Here is a 17,077-nt window from a genome sequence, read left to right on the forward strand (position 1 = left end):
CTTTGGATTACTGATAAGTGTCCTGAGAGCATCAGGTCACAACCTGATTGTTTATTACAAGGTCTTTATTAGTTTTCATATAAATAGCAGGTTTGGAAAGGCTTTGAAGACTTCTCGAAGGAGGGTCTAACATACACTTGGATACTAATTTCTGTTAGTCTAGAACATTTTTTATATCATCAATTACAGAATTAATGACTAGCTTGCAAGATTGATTGTTGTTAAATTCAACGGTCTTGACGAACATTAAGGTTAAAAAAAAATTTGCACTTTTAAAAAAGTCCAGACCAGAAAACCAGACAGTACAGTAAAAAACACTAATTATTTCCTCTGTATATTTTTATATTTTCATTTTAAAGACTTGAGAACTTCAAGTTCTCCTTACCATTCTTTTCCTTTTCATCTTCAGACTCACACCTTGTAATAATTGTAAAGTAGAGGGATGAAGTTGAAAATTTTTTTACAAAGGACAGACGCTCCTCAGTGCCTTAGAAGCAAAAGAACCTGTCATTAACTGAGGCAGCAGAGCACTTTTTTCTGTTGAACAATATAACTAACTCAATTTTCAATACTTAACAACGGCCATGTCTCATGTCTATGAATATGCTAGTGATTTTGGCATGTATTAAGCCATGCCATTGGATAGTCAGGATGACAAGGAAATACATCAAGGAAATGTGCTTTTATTTTTAAAATTAGATGTGCTTATATTTGTTTGTTTTTTAATTTCCTACACGTGTGACTTTATCAGTCTGAGGATACCAACACAGTAACATTAATGTCAATTCCTAAGTCATTAACCCTAAGCCCCTACCTACCTGCCTGAGCAGAAATTTCATGGCCTTTGAAAAATCCTTCCAGGTATTTCTGGGAATCCTTCAGGAAACTCAAACTTGTTTTGAAGTACAGATACCTGCCACGTTGCCCGAGCCACCCGTGCTTAGTCTCCATGGTGTTTAGCAGTATTTGTGAACATACTTCTTCCCTTGGCTTTACACTCAGTAAACTGGAGTGGAATGGTTTCTTATAGCAGAGTTGTTTGGGTCCTCTCTAATGCATGACAGGGCTCAGATAGCTTTGAGGGTCTCACTCCTCTCTTTCAAAGAAAAAATAAAAGGGTAGTATTTTTTGTGTCAGTGATAAATGTTTTATTATCTTAAGTCCCTTCTATCATCAAAACAACTCTATAAGAGATAGTTATTATCCCATTTTGCAGACAAAGAAACTGAGGCAAAGGGAGGCTGGGCACTTTGCCTGTGTTATACATCCAGCAAGTGACTGAACTGAGATTTAGAGCCTAGATCTGTCTAAGCCCAAAGCCAGGTCCCCAAGCTCTTTGTTAGATGGCCTCACTCATATTTACCATCTGGGATGTATACACACTATGATAGCTCACACAAGTACCTGCCACCACCAAACCTCAGAATTGGCTCCACTTTCAGCCACTGATGGAGTTTGACTATTTGTGTCAGATTCCTTCTCACATGATACATTTTTTTGATAGCCATTGCCCCATTCCTCTCCACACCACATGTCTATTTCTAATTCAGACCTCCCCACCCCATGTCTACTTCTGATTCAACCCTGGTTATGAACATAGTTCAAGGTTTTTTCAGAAGCCTCCTCAGCAACCATGATACTATGGAGATGCTAATAAACACTTGCGAAGAAGCTTGTCTCCTAACTTCCTGTTTTAAGGAGTCAAATTCTCAGCTCCACCCCACTGAGGATCCCTACTTCACAGTTTAGTATTTTCATTTATAAAACTGAGTTTTGAGAGCAAAGATTACCTTTTTGGCTCATTGAAGTTTGCTGTTTTGCAAAGTACAATAAATTACATGAAATTACATCTTTAAAAACAGAAAGCAATCTTTACTGGTGAAAGAGGTTATCTGTGCAGTGGATTTCTTTCTATGTCTTTGGGCACCCTTTTTATATATGCCTAATTCTACAAATAAAGTAAAATCTGACATTTTAAAGGTCTGTAACAATTTCCACTACATTAAAGCCTATTTAATACAGTATTTCTTCTCAGACACCTTAGAGTCCAGAATGAAAAGTGGCCAGAGGGAGAAGTCCATACTTAACAATAAGGTCAAGCCTATAATTGATATGTATAAAGTTAATTTCTATTAGTTATTCATTTGAATAGCGTGATGAGGAAGAGACACATAACCATGTAGAATACAAATGCTAATGAACTTGCTCAGCATCACATAGGAATTCAAAGTGAGCAAGATATGATCTTGGGAAAATGGTTTTATATACTGTTACACTGCAAAAGCATAAGTCTCCAGAGTCCTATCCTGGATTATTTTATATATGGATGCCAATAAATAATAGGTATTACCATTATTAATTAGGTTTACTTATTCTGGGTATCTTCTTCTTGGTCCTTTCACTTACTAATGCATTGCTATCATTAGAGCAATAATACTTAGCTGCATCTTGAGCAGAGCAGAGAACTCCTTTCTGCCAGAGAGGAAAACTGAAAAAGCCACTCTGCCAGATACTAGGGACAGAGCAGACATTACTCAGGCATGACTGATACAGACGTAGACAAGGAGATCTTTAATTCTGTGAGTCTTTTACACACATGCTTAAACAAAATGATCAGCGTGAGAAAAGTACAGATGGTTTCCTAGTTTTGTGCTAGGATCTTCTCAGAAGGCTTTAGAACACGCGAACTAGAGACAATGGGAGAAGCGTTAAAGCTGGCAATAAAATATCCTATTGAAAATGGTTAGGCCAATGTTAAAAAATGACAGCACTAAAACTACTGGATTATTTATAAGGAATTAGTAGTGTCTACAGGGAAGACTGAAATAAGTAATACCGTTTCCTTAAAGGGGCCGGATGAAAGCACTGGATTTCTGATGTCTTTATTTATATAGTAGCTGTTTAAAGTATTTCATTTTCAATTTTGCATGTGAATGTTGTTGCACACTTACTCTTTAACAATACAATGTTATGCAGCAAGCAGAATAAGGAACCTGTTTAACTTCTAGGGACAATTCTCTATGTTGAATTAGATCTTCACATATGGTTTCCATTAGACCCAACTTAGTGATTGCCTTCCAGACTCCAAGCTTTCGTATTATTTGAGACCACTCAGAATGGTTCTGTTAACATTAGCCAATTTGCATTCACAGCTGCATTCAGTTGAAATCACTGGCTGCTTTTTGAAAGATAGAAAATATAGATTAGTGATGGTAGATGTTTCCTACGGCTACATTCTAGACAACTGAAGACAAACAGAAAAATCCAGTGACCCATAAGACTGAAATTGGCTTCGTTTGATTAAGAAGTCATGGGGTATTCAATTTACATTATGATATTTAAGAGTCATCTATGCATACAGGTCTTAGGATAAAATAATGCAATGGTTTGATGCACAGAGAAATAATTTGTTCGACATGCATATGCTTGATCATTGGAATTATTTCAATTAGTAGGCATCTATTTCCTATAAGTATCTTAAATGTTTCCAACTGAAAGAGCTTAGATATCTCTTATAAAATCCTTTGGAGAAAAATTCTGCAGACTTCCTGCATTTTTTTTCCATTAATTTGACCTGGGATGATTTTTGCTTAGAAAAATAAATCCTTTACGGAAATGTTAAATATTCTCCTATATATTATTAAATATTATCACTTTAGGTGGCTCTGATAATACAGCACATGTGTGGAGTGAAGAAGATGAACAGTCTCTATCCCCAAGCAGCCTGGCTGCACAGTAAGTCTTTGTTGGTTTGTTGGTTTGTTTCTAAACTGGTAAGTAACTTGGCTGAATAAGCAATCAAAACAATTCATAAACATAATTCTTTTGTCAGTATTTAAGGCTATGGAATAGAAAAATCAATTATTGACTGACCAAAGAAAAAGATACAGTTGAAGTGCAGTAAAGTTGAAACTTGTTTTTTGGTATTATTTAATAATACTTTGGGATAATGCAACATGAGGATCTGTTTTTCAGTTCTAAGATTGTATAACTAGATCCCACATGTTCTGTCTGGATTGGTTACCTTATGTCTATGAGGAAAATCTAGCTGGAGGCCCAATTTCCAACTCTTTTCAGGTCTTTCATCATGAAAGATGTAGAAGTCTCCAACTTTTTACATTACTATTTATTTCGGTTTTAAAAAATCAAAATATTTTGTATGCTCACTCAAGGTAATGCAAACTTTGTTTGCTTCAGTAGTATTCAGGTAGCCAAAACTGTTTATAGGTAATTTGATTTTGGACTCTTTGTGGGGCATGTAAATACGTTGTCTCAGGAATAGGCAGTGGAAATAACAGCAGTTACCTTAGCTTCTAATGACCATTAATATAAGCAGTTCTCTGAAGTAACTGTAATAGTTATGGTAGAAGCTGACTGAAGTAAATGCACATAGTTCAAGGCAAATTTAGAGACTAGGTGGCCTGTTATGTAAAAGGTTGTTTTGGCCTGATAAATTACACTATTGAAATTCTTTAACTTTAGTCCCAAAGGATATATTTTTGTGCTAATGGAAATGTGTACAAATAAAAACAAATAATAGGACTTACTTTTAACCATTCATTTCTTTTTCTAAAATAAAATCTATGCAATTGTTTATAAACTTTCTATTATTCAATGAGAAGTTTCCCAACTCTGGGTAATTCTAGGCAAAATCCTTCCATCAATAACCACCTCCTCTTTCTGCTCCCACATCTCTCCTCCTCTGAGGTGGCTGAACCAGATGCTTCTCCCAAGAGCAATCTCACCGCTCTGGGCAATTTTACCCCAGACAGGAGTCCATGTTCCAAATAATCAAGTCTTTTAAACACATTCTCTGTATAGCCAGAAAAATAATTTTTTTAAAAAAACCTCTGAATTGAATGAAGTCAGTCAGAAAGAGAAAAACAAATACCGTATGCTAATGCACATATATGGAATCTAAGAAAACAGTACCAATGAACCTAGTGAAAGGGCAGGAATTAAGACGCAGATGGAGAGAACGGACTTGAGGTGGGGAAGGGGAAGCTGAGACGAAGTGAGAGAGTAGCACTGACATATATACACTACCAAATGTAAAATAGATAGCTAGTGGGAAGCTTCTCTGTAGCATAGGGAGATGAGCTCGGTGCTTTGTGACGACCTAGAGGGATGGATAGGGAGGGTGGGAGGGAGGCTCAAGAGAGAGGGGATATGTATACTTATAGCTGATTCACTTTGTTGTACAACAGAAACTAACACAACATTGTAAAGCAATTATACTCCAATAAAGATATATTAAAAAAAAAAAACAACTTCTGAATTGAGACAACTGGATGCTTATTGCTGAAGCCAGGTATCTTTATCAGAGACTTGGGGCATCCATAGCATTGATAATGTTAGCGCTTCAGACCTGAAAATTCCACAGCAAATATAGTTGGTTACTGACAGCTAGCTGACAGTTTATTAGAAAGAATTCAGTACTTTTAAGATGGCTCTTGTTGAGATTGATGCAATTAAGGGATTTCTTATCTTTGGACTTCCTTTCCCTCCCCACTTTAAAATAATCATAGAGTGGCAGTACTTGGCATGAGATAAAAATGTTTATGATCCAGAATTTTCTAAAGAAAGCTGCTCAAAAAAATTTCTTTTCCTCAAAGCTCTTCTCCCTCATTATTTTTGCACTAAAGTTAATTATTTTTTTTATTGTGTTGTGTGTGTGTGTGTGCATGCACACACATGCACACATACATCCATAAGCTCATCTTTAGTTGTAACCATTCTTGAGAAGTAGGTGAGATTTTTATATAAAGAATACATAAATTAAATCGTTTAAAGGAATACTTGGATGTTTATGCCAAAACAGTGGCACATATGTATCTTAATTTTTGGTGTATCTTAAATCTAATCTCAAAAATCTTGTCAATCAACTGTTCTTTATGGAACTAAGATAATGCTTAGATGATATTTCAAGGTCACTTTTAGCCCAACATTCTTCTATTTAAAGCTTGAAAATTCACCATTCACCATTCTTGTGCTGTTTCATCTGGAGAGGTAGACCAGTGTTTTGCTCCTGAGCACAGCACCAGAATGGAAATGGCTCAGTGCTATAATGATTAAGACAAAGAGGAAGACAAACACAAAAGAAAGAGAGATAATACTGAGAGGAGAGTCTCTGGTCAAGGAAGTGCCTAAACAAAAGCAAGAAGCCTCAGGAATGGGTGCAATTTTTTTAAACATGGAGGCTGTGGATTGTATTTAAATGAGAGTCAGCCATCTGATCAATTAACTGTGCTCTGACTGCCAAGTTAGGGACTTTTCTTGCCATAGATTTTTTTTCTTGTCAAACTTCCTCAAATATCCAGTGTCATCAGGGAGATCAGCTCGGTATTTTGTGACCCCCTGGAGGGGTGGGATAGGGAGGGTGGGAGGGAGGGAGACACAAGAGGGAAGAGATATGGGAACATATGTATATGTATAACTGATTCACCTTGTTGTAGGGCAGAAACTGACACACCATTGTGAAGCAATTATACTCCAATAAAGATGTAAAAAATAAAAAAAGAACATCCAGTGTCATTAACCCACATGTAAACACCCTGAGACTTCTTTAATGTTAATGCAAACATTGTCCTACATGTTTACTAGCTATGCCAGGATAAGTCTCTTCCATTAGTATTTGAATTAAATCTAAATTAAATATCCAATAAAACTAGTTAATTTGTGTGTTGTGCAGATTGATTCAAAATAGATGGTTCCCAAATAAACCATTGATACTTGTTCTATCTCTGCTGTACATAACATTCAATAGTAGACACTAAGGAAAGAAATTACAAAATAAGTAGAGACGCAGCCTCACAGTTGAAGTGACAGGGCATGCGTAACATACACATGTGTACTCACTCACATATGTATGCCTCAAAAATCTTAGACTATGTCCTCACATGCCAATCAATTTGAAAGGAAACCAGAAAGTGGTTAATTTGGGAACTCTGAATTGGTTGTTTAAAGAAAAAAAAAGGAACTTGTATTGTTCATTTGGATTCTACCATTTCTTTTTAATCACAGTTAAATGAATTTAAATTATTTAGAGAATATTATAGGTGGAAGGGATCTAGCAGATCATTTGACAAGAGAGGAAACTGAAGCCCAGAGAGAGGGTTGCCAGATTTAGAGGAAAGAGAAAAGAAAAAAGAGAAGAGAAGAGAAGGGAAGGGAAGGGAAGGAGGGGAGGGGAGGGGAGGGGAAGGAGACATACAAGACTCATGGGACATACTAATACTGAAAAATTGTTCATTATTTACCTGAAATTCAAATTTAACTGGGACTCCTGTATTTTATCTGGCAACCCTAGCCCAGTGATTTTTCTTTCATGTAAATGTGCCTAGAAATGATCTTAAGATCACTTATGATTGGATATTAAAATAATTAAATATAGAGATAATGCCCATGGAAAAGGTAAATACTTAGAGAATCCCGAGTAGTGCTGCCATTGTGCAGCTGGACTGGATGGGGGAAGATGTCCTACTTCACAGTGCTTCAATGCTCAAATCAATCAATGCCAAACAACTAGGGGCTCACATGATCTCAACAAAATGGCTTTGCTTTATTTTTATATGACTTAATTTATATATTCTTTTCTAATTCTATAGGCTCCTAATACTGGAAAACTTTGAAGATGCTCTCTTATATATATCAGTAGATAGTCCTTATATTCCTTATTTGGCATGTGTGAGAAATGTCACTGACAATTTGTCCAGGGGATCAAAAGGTAATACTCTTCTTAAGAGTCACAATGCTACTCATGGTTTGTAATTTTGTTCTAAAATAGTAAATTTTATAAGATGTTGGCTTAAAAAAGAAAGAAAATTTAAAAATCTTAGTTTCCATATGCATCTGTTTCAGTGGTTTGATATATAAAGGGATTGTCTAATCATATTATTATATTATTACTCCTGTCCCTGCTGCTAGTACCACCTGGCCACCTGGACAAACTTTAATATATAATGGCCAGATAACAGATGTGGTAATGGCCACCTAGATAAACTTTCCAAGTCTCCAGAATTAGGAGTTCACATAACCCTCCATGACATTTTCTATGCCCTTAATAATCTTAGTTGTCAAAAAATAATGAAGAAGGATAATGTAGACTTCCAAAAGCAGATGTAAATTACATAAAGAAAGGCATTTTTGTAGCAGACTATTTTTGCTTCTGATCCTTACACACTTTAACCATGAAGATTGCATTTAATCAAATACTTCTTTTCCTTTTCTTAAAAGTAAAACATCTATTTTCTTACACTTTGTAGGAGATATACATTCACTGTTCCTACACCAAAATAGCTTTTTGAGACTTAATGGCAAGCAAATAGCACAACAGATATTTAAGTGTGGTCTCTGTTTACCAGACATGAATTAATCAAGGTTGGAAGGGCATATTTGTGTCACAGTGATTATACAACCTGTTCTCTCTCAGACACTTCAAGTTAATAGTACATCCAAAATAAAAGCATGTTCAGTTCACCAAGAACCAAAACTGTATAGCACCTTTGCTGGAAATATTTTTGTCTCTAAGCAGAATATCTATGAATATTTTAAAAATAATGAACTCTATAGTCTCCACAGTTCAAGGAAAGATTAAATTTTCACTCATTTTATATTTAGATTGAAATAGGCTATTATCTTAGAAAAAAACTTAGTAATACATTAGGATAAAGGTGTCTTTAAAATAGGTTTCCTAGATGACCTTGCAGTTCACATAAGGTAATTCTTTTCTCCTCCTTTACAGAAAATTTAAGACTGCTGCACTCTACAATTCGATTTAAAAAATATTTTCTTCAAAATGGTTCCTATGAGGATAACTTCCCTCCAGTTCCTGAAGTCTTGAAATCAAAAGTAAGCCATGAAAGAAAAAAAAACCTCAAAAACTTCTTGTAATTCTCTGGCAAGATATATTTGTGATTTAAGTTTTAAATCTGTATTTTTTTAAATACTGGTTCTATTTTGAGTCTAGATTAATGCTAGAAAAAGGGTGACAAGAGTTCTGGTGCTACATACTTGTATTTTGTTTTTAATCAGTGGATATCTCTGTCTGAAATGACCCATAAGAGACTAATTACAGAATGCAATACGTAAAGGAATAGCTCCCGATGTAGTTGTCTCATTAAGCTACACGATTTGAAAAAGCATTAAAAATTGGATTCCTAATTTGAAATGTCCCTAGTTTTTTTTTAAAATTAATTAATTTATTTATTTATTTTTGGCTGCGTTGGGTCTTCATTGCTGCACGTGGTCTTTCTCTAGTTGCGGCGAGTGGGGGCTACTCTTCTTTGCGGTGTGTGGGCTTCTCATTGCGGTGGCTTCTCTTGTTGCGGAGCATGGGCTGTAGGTGTGTGGGCTTCAGTAGTTGTGGCACGTGGGCTTAGTAGTTGTGGCTCGCGGGTTCTAGAGTGCAGGCTCAGTAGTTGTGGTGCACAGGCTTAGTTGCTCCACGGCATGTGGGATCTTCCTGGACCAGGGCTCAATGTCCCCTGCATTGGCAGGCGGGTTCTTAACCACTGCGCCACCAGGGAAGTCCCCTAGTTTTTAAAACTATAAAAGTTGATTTCAAAAGCTGATGTTTTAGACTTCACAGTGTACAAAAATCTCAGAAGTTGACTCACCTTATTTGTATTATTATCATCAGAAGCAGAAACTAATACCGTAAATCATATTAAAATGTATGATATTGAAGAAAGGGAGGGAAAGCAATGGGAAAAATGTTAACTCTGAAGTTTGAATTGGTTGGTGTTTGTCTCTTATTCTTTGTTTAGCTCATACATACAGTACGCAGGTTATCATGAAATCCACTCTCTTTCTTAAATAACCCTTTAAATTTTGAAAGCAGCTCTCCTAGTAAGAACAGCAGTTTAATTGGATTCATGTAGCCAGGGATAAAATAAAATTAGAACTGGTTTATTCAGAGCAAGCAGGATGACTTGCTGTATAGTCAACCTGGTCTAATTAAGCAGGCATACAAAACATGTGTCCATGTATATTACAAATAAATATGCTAGTTAGATTACCTACATTGTTGTCTTAGTCATCTACATGAATCAAAATTTCTAGTGTACTTAATTTAGCACTATCTTAGTTTGTGCAAATGAGAAGGAAGTTATGCATTCATCTGGAAAAGTCCTACTCATCCTTCAAGGATAAGTTAAAATGTCACTCTTATAATATTAGAGTATCTCCTTTCTCACTGTTTCCAAGTCAGGATAATGACTTTGTATGCATGTAATATTTACCCTTTCATTCACTCCATCCATCATCTATGCTCCCATAATGCTAATCTGCTTATTTAAAAGATATAATCTCTAACCCCAAAATCCTTATAATCAATCCAGTGGAGGAGGTGGAAAAGCAGACCAATGATTATAACACAGTGAGATAAGTGTTGTGGTATGTGGATGGACAGGATTCTGTATATGGAGGTGGCATATCTGACTCAGATTGCAGAGCATGGAGGTGGAGAGAAGAAATTTCATGGAGGAGATACTCCTTACTCTGAGTCTTGCAGGCTGTGTAGGATTAGGTTATAGTCCTACATTCCAGACATAGAGACATGCGTTGGTAAGAAGGCAGAGGTGTGAACCTGAAGGACAGATATAGGTTACCTGGAGTTATGTGTCCAGCTGGACCACAAGATGCCTATGAGAGAAGCAGCAAAGGGGACCCAGATCCCCAAGGCCTCTTTATGTTTAGTCAAGGAGTTTGAATCTGATTGTAAAAATTGTGAATTTGAAGAAGGTGAATTCTGCATTTTAGGAAAAGATCTCTCTAGGAGAATTATGGAGGACAGATTGGAAGAAAGCCAAGTGGATGATTTTTTGTAGTAACCTAAGCAAAAAGTGAGGCCCTGCACTATGTCAGTTGCAGAGAATAGAAGGAAAAGAATTTCAAGAGCATTGTAGGAGGTGGGTTGGCACAACTTGGCAGCCAGTGAGGTGTGAGGCGTAAGGAAGAGGAATCTCCAATTACAGTGAGATTTCTGGCTTTTGGAATTTACTACTTAGCATTGTAGCTCATTGTATATGTAGGGTCTATTTCCCTCACTAGAGTGTAAAATCTGATGAAATTATGCCTTCTGTATCTCTAAAGTCTCACATCTAGCACATAGTAGTACCTTAAGACTTGACTCACGAATTTGTGAACAAATGATAGTGTTAAATAAAGTAGAGCCCTGGTGATGTAATCGTATTACATGGGCAATTACTGATTGTAGTTCTCAACTTGCAAAGTAACTGAGCAGCACACAATATACATTGGGAAATGGAAACAAGACATTCTCAGTCATTTACAATAATGGTATGGGAATGGAGCTAAGGTTAACTTAAAACAGCATCCACATTTTGAGTATACTTCTCCCCTTGTGGGTTACATTATGAAAAAAGGTTCAAGAAGCCACAGTAGTGGAAATAAACTACAGTCCTGTCCCTTAGGTGGGAAATCTATTGTCATTTATAACAAGCATGGCTGCTAATTGCAATTGACAGACCCGTTCATTCCAGGACTACAGGCTCCATAGGAACATGGTTAAGTCTGTCACTTTACTCTGCACTCTCAGCACCTGGCACAGTCTGACACATGGAAAATATTCAGTACATGTCATTGAAAGAATGAAGACAGACTCCTAGAGTTTTGTAAGAAGAGATGCTTTTACTTCCCTGCTTTGTCCTCCTTGGTAATTGGTATCTTGATTGTGACAGTGAGTTAAGGCCCACCCTAACATTTTTATTCATAATATTTCTGAGAAAGTTTAGACCCTCCAAAATGCCAAATGCCTGTCATTCATTCGTGACTTTTTTTCTTTTCTAGCCCCGAACATTCTACTCTTCTTGAACTTTAGAGTTTTCTCCTTCCTTCATCGTCTGTTTTCTCCTCTTTTATTTTCAGTCTCTCTGGTGGGAAGGATAACTTCCTGATTGGGGAAATACTCATAGAATGGATATTCTCTATATTAAGCAGAAATACAGATAGGACACTATTTATATTGTAATACCTTTACATTTTTAAATAGGTCTCGTTTCGTTTCATTTACCTGCTAAGAGCCCAGGAGTGTTGCAGTTTCAGCATTTTTACACATACAGTATTTTGAAATTTATGCCATCATGTTACTTACAATTCTGATTCAGATGCATTAGGAACCATGGACACTAGGGAATTCAGTCACAGCTGGACGTGGAGTTAGTTATGGGTCATTGTTCAAGTTTAGGCCTGAGCCCTTACTATGTAGACCAGTGTCGTGATAAATGAGACTGTGACAAACCTGTAATCTGGGCTTGACATGTACTTTTGAAGAGATAATTATAATTCTCTGAATGTATGTTGATTACTAATGATCTATGAAGTTTCTAAAAGTTTAATGCATGTATTGCTTTTAGAAGAAAGTGGTAAATAATGACAAATAGTAAATGACCATGATGTTGCTCCTTGGTGGATGTGCCTCACAGTGCAGGCCACATTATTAACCCTGAATTAAATTCTTATTTCAGAGGACCAGTTCTACTTCAGTAACATGGCTAGATTTCCAATTTCTCCTTCTATATCTTTTATCAAGCCAAGATTATACTCTATGGACTTTTATTGGTTTCTTGTTACGTGTATGTCAAACTTGCAATTAAAAAATATGTTTCAGTCTCTACTGAGTAAAGTCATTCAAACTTACTACACCCTTAAAAGCTCAATTAAAAAATTAATTGGGCTCCCAGTATTTATCTTTTTATTTAAGAAGTCACCAAAATAAAAGTCACTGGCAGAGAGGTTGGGCTCTATTCATTAGAAGTTTAATCATATCTAGTATTTGGAAAATCAAAGGAAGGAAAAAGTGACAAACATACAGTTACCTCTGGTAAAATGATTGGGTTTATTACAGAATGGAAAATTTCTCATAGTAGTAAGACTAGTAAGTAGAATTTTAATACATATGAAACCATTTTAGATAGTTCAAAACCAGAAGTCAATTAGAATATTAAATACAGTGGAAAGTAGACCAATGATTTTTACCATCTAAGATGATTGGTGTTTAATTGCTACTGCCTGTGTGTAGTTACTATAAATCTCTCATCCAAGACACATCATTGTACCTTTCCCATTTGACATAGGCAAAGAAATATTCCTGAACATTTTCCTGTATTATAATTCATTTCTGTCAAAATGCAACTTCTGATTAGAAACTCAGCTGCAATGAATGACACATATTTGCTTCTTTAGATGTTTCTCCAAATTATTTCACTTCTTAAAAAGAGTAGCTCTAGGGTTGTTTCCAAGCACAACAGAACTGGCTTCCCCGGAGGCATAATTTTTTACCCCAGGAAGTATGACTTGGGGATATATCCTCAGAACACACAGAGCATAGTGAACCGCAAGGAGGAATATACTTGCATAGGAAAGTAATTGATTTTCATTTTTCTCCTTTTTCTCTAAGTATGGGATTTTAGGCCCTTTTAAGCACTCCATAGAACAAAAGTTTCCCTCAGTAAGTAAGAGGATAGAAGATAATGTCAATAACAGTGCAGACACTTTTGAAAAACAAGATATATACCAATCCATATTTTAAAATATATGTGATTCTCACGCGCAGTTTTAAAAAGTCTTTTTTTGGTTAATTAATTTTTTTAAACTTGTGATAAAATACACATAACATAAAATTTACCACCTTAACTATTTTTAACCGTGCAGTTCAATTGTGTTAAATACACACAGATTGTAGAACTCTTAATCTTGCAAAACTAAAATCCTCTACCCGTGAAACACCTATTTCTCATTCCCCTCTCCCCCTAGCCCCTGGCACCTGCATTTCTACTTTCTGTTGCTATTAATTTGACTATGCTTGGTACTGCATATAAGTGGAATCATACAGTATTTGTCTTTTTATGACTGGCTTATATCACTTAGCATAATGCCCTCTAGGCTCATCCACGTTATAATATGTGAGAGAATCTCCTTACTATTTAAGGCTAAATAATATTCCATTTTATGTGTTTACCACATTGTGTTTATCCATTCATCTGTCAATGGACATGGGGTGCTTCTACCTCTTGGCTATCGTGAATAATGCTGCTGTGAACATGGGTCTACAAATATCTGTTCAAAACCCAGCTTTCAATAAATACTTTTGAGTATATACCTAGAAGTGGAATTGCTGATCATATGTTAATTCTATTTCAAATTTTCTTGAAGACTCACTGTACTATTTTTTACAGTAGCTACATCATTTTATACTCCCACCAACAGTGCACAAGGGTTCTGATTTCTCCATACCCTTGGCAACACTTGTTATTTTCTGGTTTTATTTATTTATTTGTTCGTTTGTATGTTTATTTGTCTTGAGAGTAGGCATCCTGGTGGGTGTGAAGAAAACCTTTTTTGAAGTTCCAAACCAAATCTGCTTTGCTATCTGCCCTTACACATGATTTAAAAAATAAACTAAAATATAAAATTAGTTTAAGTATTTGTGATTTAAATGAGATAAAACTAAACTACATCTTTTCAACCTGTGAATCTACAAGATATGACTACATTTGAGAAAGAGGTCTAACAGGTCCAAAAGTTTTATAAAATTCTTAAGAGAACAGTAAACTCAAATGATAGAAAATAGTGCTTTGTGGTAAAACTGTTGCCAAATGCCAACTCACTAAACACATAAGCAAAATGTTTTTAGGAAGTAAATCAATTTTGGTTGCTTATTATCAACTAATAAATATTTAGAATAATATAACTAATGTTTCCCATCTTTCCTCCTCTCAAAAGCTGTCTCAACTTCGAAACTTGACCAAACTTCTTTGTGAACCTGAAACTTTCAGTTCACTAGAGAAAATGTGCCAGCTGTCTAGTACGGACTTTGGGAACCTGTGTGAAGAGAGTGCGTTTCATGTGCAACTCCTCAAAGCAGCAGAATTCAGCACTGAAATAGCCACCAGCTTACTGTATCATGCCAATATTCTATCTGAAAAACTGAGGGATTTGCTTTCTGGGGATCCAAGCAAAATTAATTTAGATATGGATTGGTAAGTTTTTCCATTGTCTTCTTCCTTGGTGAAATCCCTTCTCAAATAATTATTGATATGCTTAGTTCAATTTCTTCTCTTCTGCTTTGTTCCAGGTTTCTAGAACAGGCATTGCAAATGAATTACTTGGAAAATATCACACGGTTAATGCCGACGATAGAAGCCGTGCTGCATGTCAATAACAGTGCAGACACCTTGGATAAACCAGGTGTTTCCCCATCCATATTTTAAATGCTGTCTTATTAAAAATGCATGTGATTCTCATGCTGCAGTTTAGAAAAGGCTTTTTTGAAGTTCCTAACCAAACCTACTTTGTATCTGCCCTTATACATGAGACACCTGAAGCTTTCAAATATGGTTACTTGTCTAAAATAAACAACACAGCAAGCCAGCAGAGAATGAAACAGCGAAATTTGGTTTCACAGAAAAATGTCTTCAAAAATTTAACTAGTTAGACTATTCACCTTTTATTTCTCTGATATATTAAAGTGCATTAGATAGCCTTTTGCAAGAGCAAGGATGAAATTTATTTACTTCCGTGAGAATAATCTGATTTTAAAAATAAAGATACGCTGCTGTCTACAGAAATATCGATTCAGAACCTCATATTAGTATTCTGAGCATGATGCATCATGCAATACATTTATTCTTTGCATAATACCTCAATACTGAAAAGAAAGACATTCAGAATTTTGGACAACAGGCAGCCACAAAATTGGAAGGGCACTAAGTCCAAAAATAAAGAAGGTATATTTGCATGAGAGATACTTCATAAAGAAGCTGAAAGGCATTTGCAAAATAGAGATCACAATCTGCTAAAATAAAGTCAAAATATTTTTTGCTGTTCATTGAATGACCCAGATATGAAATAATTGTAATAACTGTCCTAAAAGAGTTTGGAGTTAAACACATTCTATTTAAAAATTGAAGTAATGATTGTGAAAACCCTTTATAAGCCGTAAGGTGCTGGCCAAAGTTAAGGAAAAAGTGCTCTGTGGCATTGTGTTTCCGATTTAGCAAACCTTGTCCTAAGCTGACAGTATTATATGATCCAAGGTTAAAAAGCACTTTGAATTGGTATGATGTTTTAAATCAAATGTAGAAATATATATTTAGCACATTGTGTGATCAAAGTCTGCGAGGAAACCGGATTTTCTCTGAATCAACCTTTCGTTGTAGACATTTAAGGAAAATTTATAATCCAGAGCAATCTGTTACCTTAGGTTAATAATATCATAATAGGAATAAGTCTAAATCAGATAGAAATAGATCCTAAAGATGCAAAGTTTGCTAAAACTGAGAGACATCTGTTCCTGACACAAGGCATATATGTTGACTATATGTTTTATCTAGAAGGTTTCTCTGTGTTAGAATGACTAAAAAGAATTACATTGCAACCCACATGTGAGTTTTGTTTTGTTTTGTTTTGTTTCAGGTCAGTTAATAGAAATGTTTAAAAATGTTAAAGAGCTGCAGGAAGAACTGAGGAGAACAACAGGAATGTCCAATAGGAATATCGACAATCTGCTGGCCATTCCCATCCCTGACAACAGAGCTGAGGTGGGGTGGAACATGTTTGTATTTACATCTAGTTTTTTAAAAGTTTAAATAGCATTTAGTATTTGTTGAGCACTTAATAGTAAAACACTGAGAAGCTGCGAGTCCTAATTCTTAAGTGAAAATAGAAGAAAAATCCTGAAGCAAGAACATTATCACTGTCTGTTCCTTTCCTTCTACTTTTCCTATCCCTTCCTTTGCCTCCTTTGTCCTCTCCTTTTCTTTACCCCAGATGCTTTTCTTAAATAAGTGGTGCCATCAGTAATTCTTTATATTCATTATCACATTCACATTATCTGAGGTAAATTTTCACATTCTATTATGATGATATCAAAGTCGAGTTTCAGTAATCTAATTGGGGGAAAAAAAGACCATTTACAATTTGTTGAAACTAAAATTAAAAGGAATACTTCTTTTTATTTTTTAAAAGCCCCAAGACAAGACAGACTATATAAAATAGATATGGTCAAGGGAACTCTGGGTAAGTTTGGAGGTATAGTAAACATTTTTTGCTGTGA

General features: G+C 35.6%; 1 protein-coding gene across 2 annotated transcripts in view; it reads left to right on the plus strand.

The window, feature by feature from the left end:
- Window positions 1-17,077, plus strand: part of ABCA12 (ATP binding cassette subfamily A member 12) — a 180,935-nt gene that overhangs the window by 80,556 nt on the left and 83,302 nt on the right. For both annotated transcript variants that reach the window (XM_079710645.1, XM_079710646.1), the window contains exons 9-14: window positions 3,660-3,735; window positions 7,608-7,726; window positions 8,744-8,850; window positions 14,746-15,002; window positions 15,098-15,210; window positions 16,438-16,562. In XM_079710645.1, the coding sequence (XP_079566771.1) occupies window positions 3,660-3,735; window positions 7,608-7,726; window positions 8,744-8,850; window positions 14,746-15,002; window positions 15,098-15,210; window positions 16,438-16,562 (797 nt within the window). The remainder of the gene's footprint in view (window positions 1-3,659; window positions 3,736-7,607; window positions 7,727-8,743; window positions 8,851-14,745; window positions 15,003-15,097; window positions 15,211-16,437; window positions 16,563-17,077) is intronic.

Source organism: Hyperoodon ampullatus, assembly GCF_949752795.1.
Source record: "Hyperoodon ampullatus genome assembly, chromosome: 8".
Lineage (NCBI taxonomy): Eukaryota > Metazoa > Chordata > Mammalia > Artiodactyla > Ziphiidae > Hyperoodon > Hyperoodon ampullatus.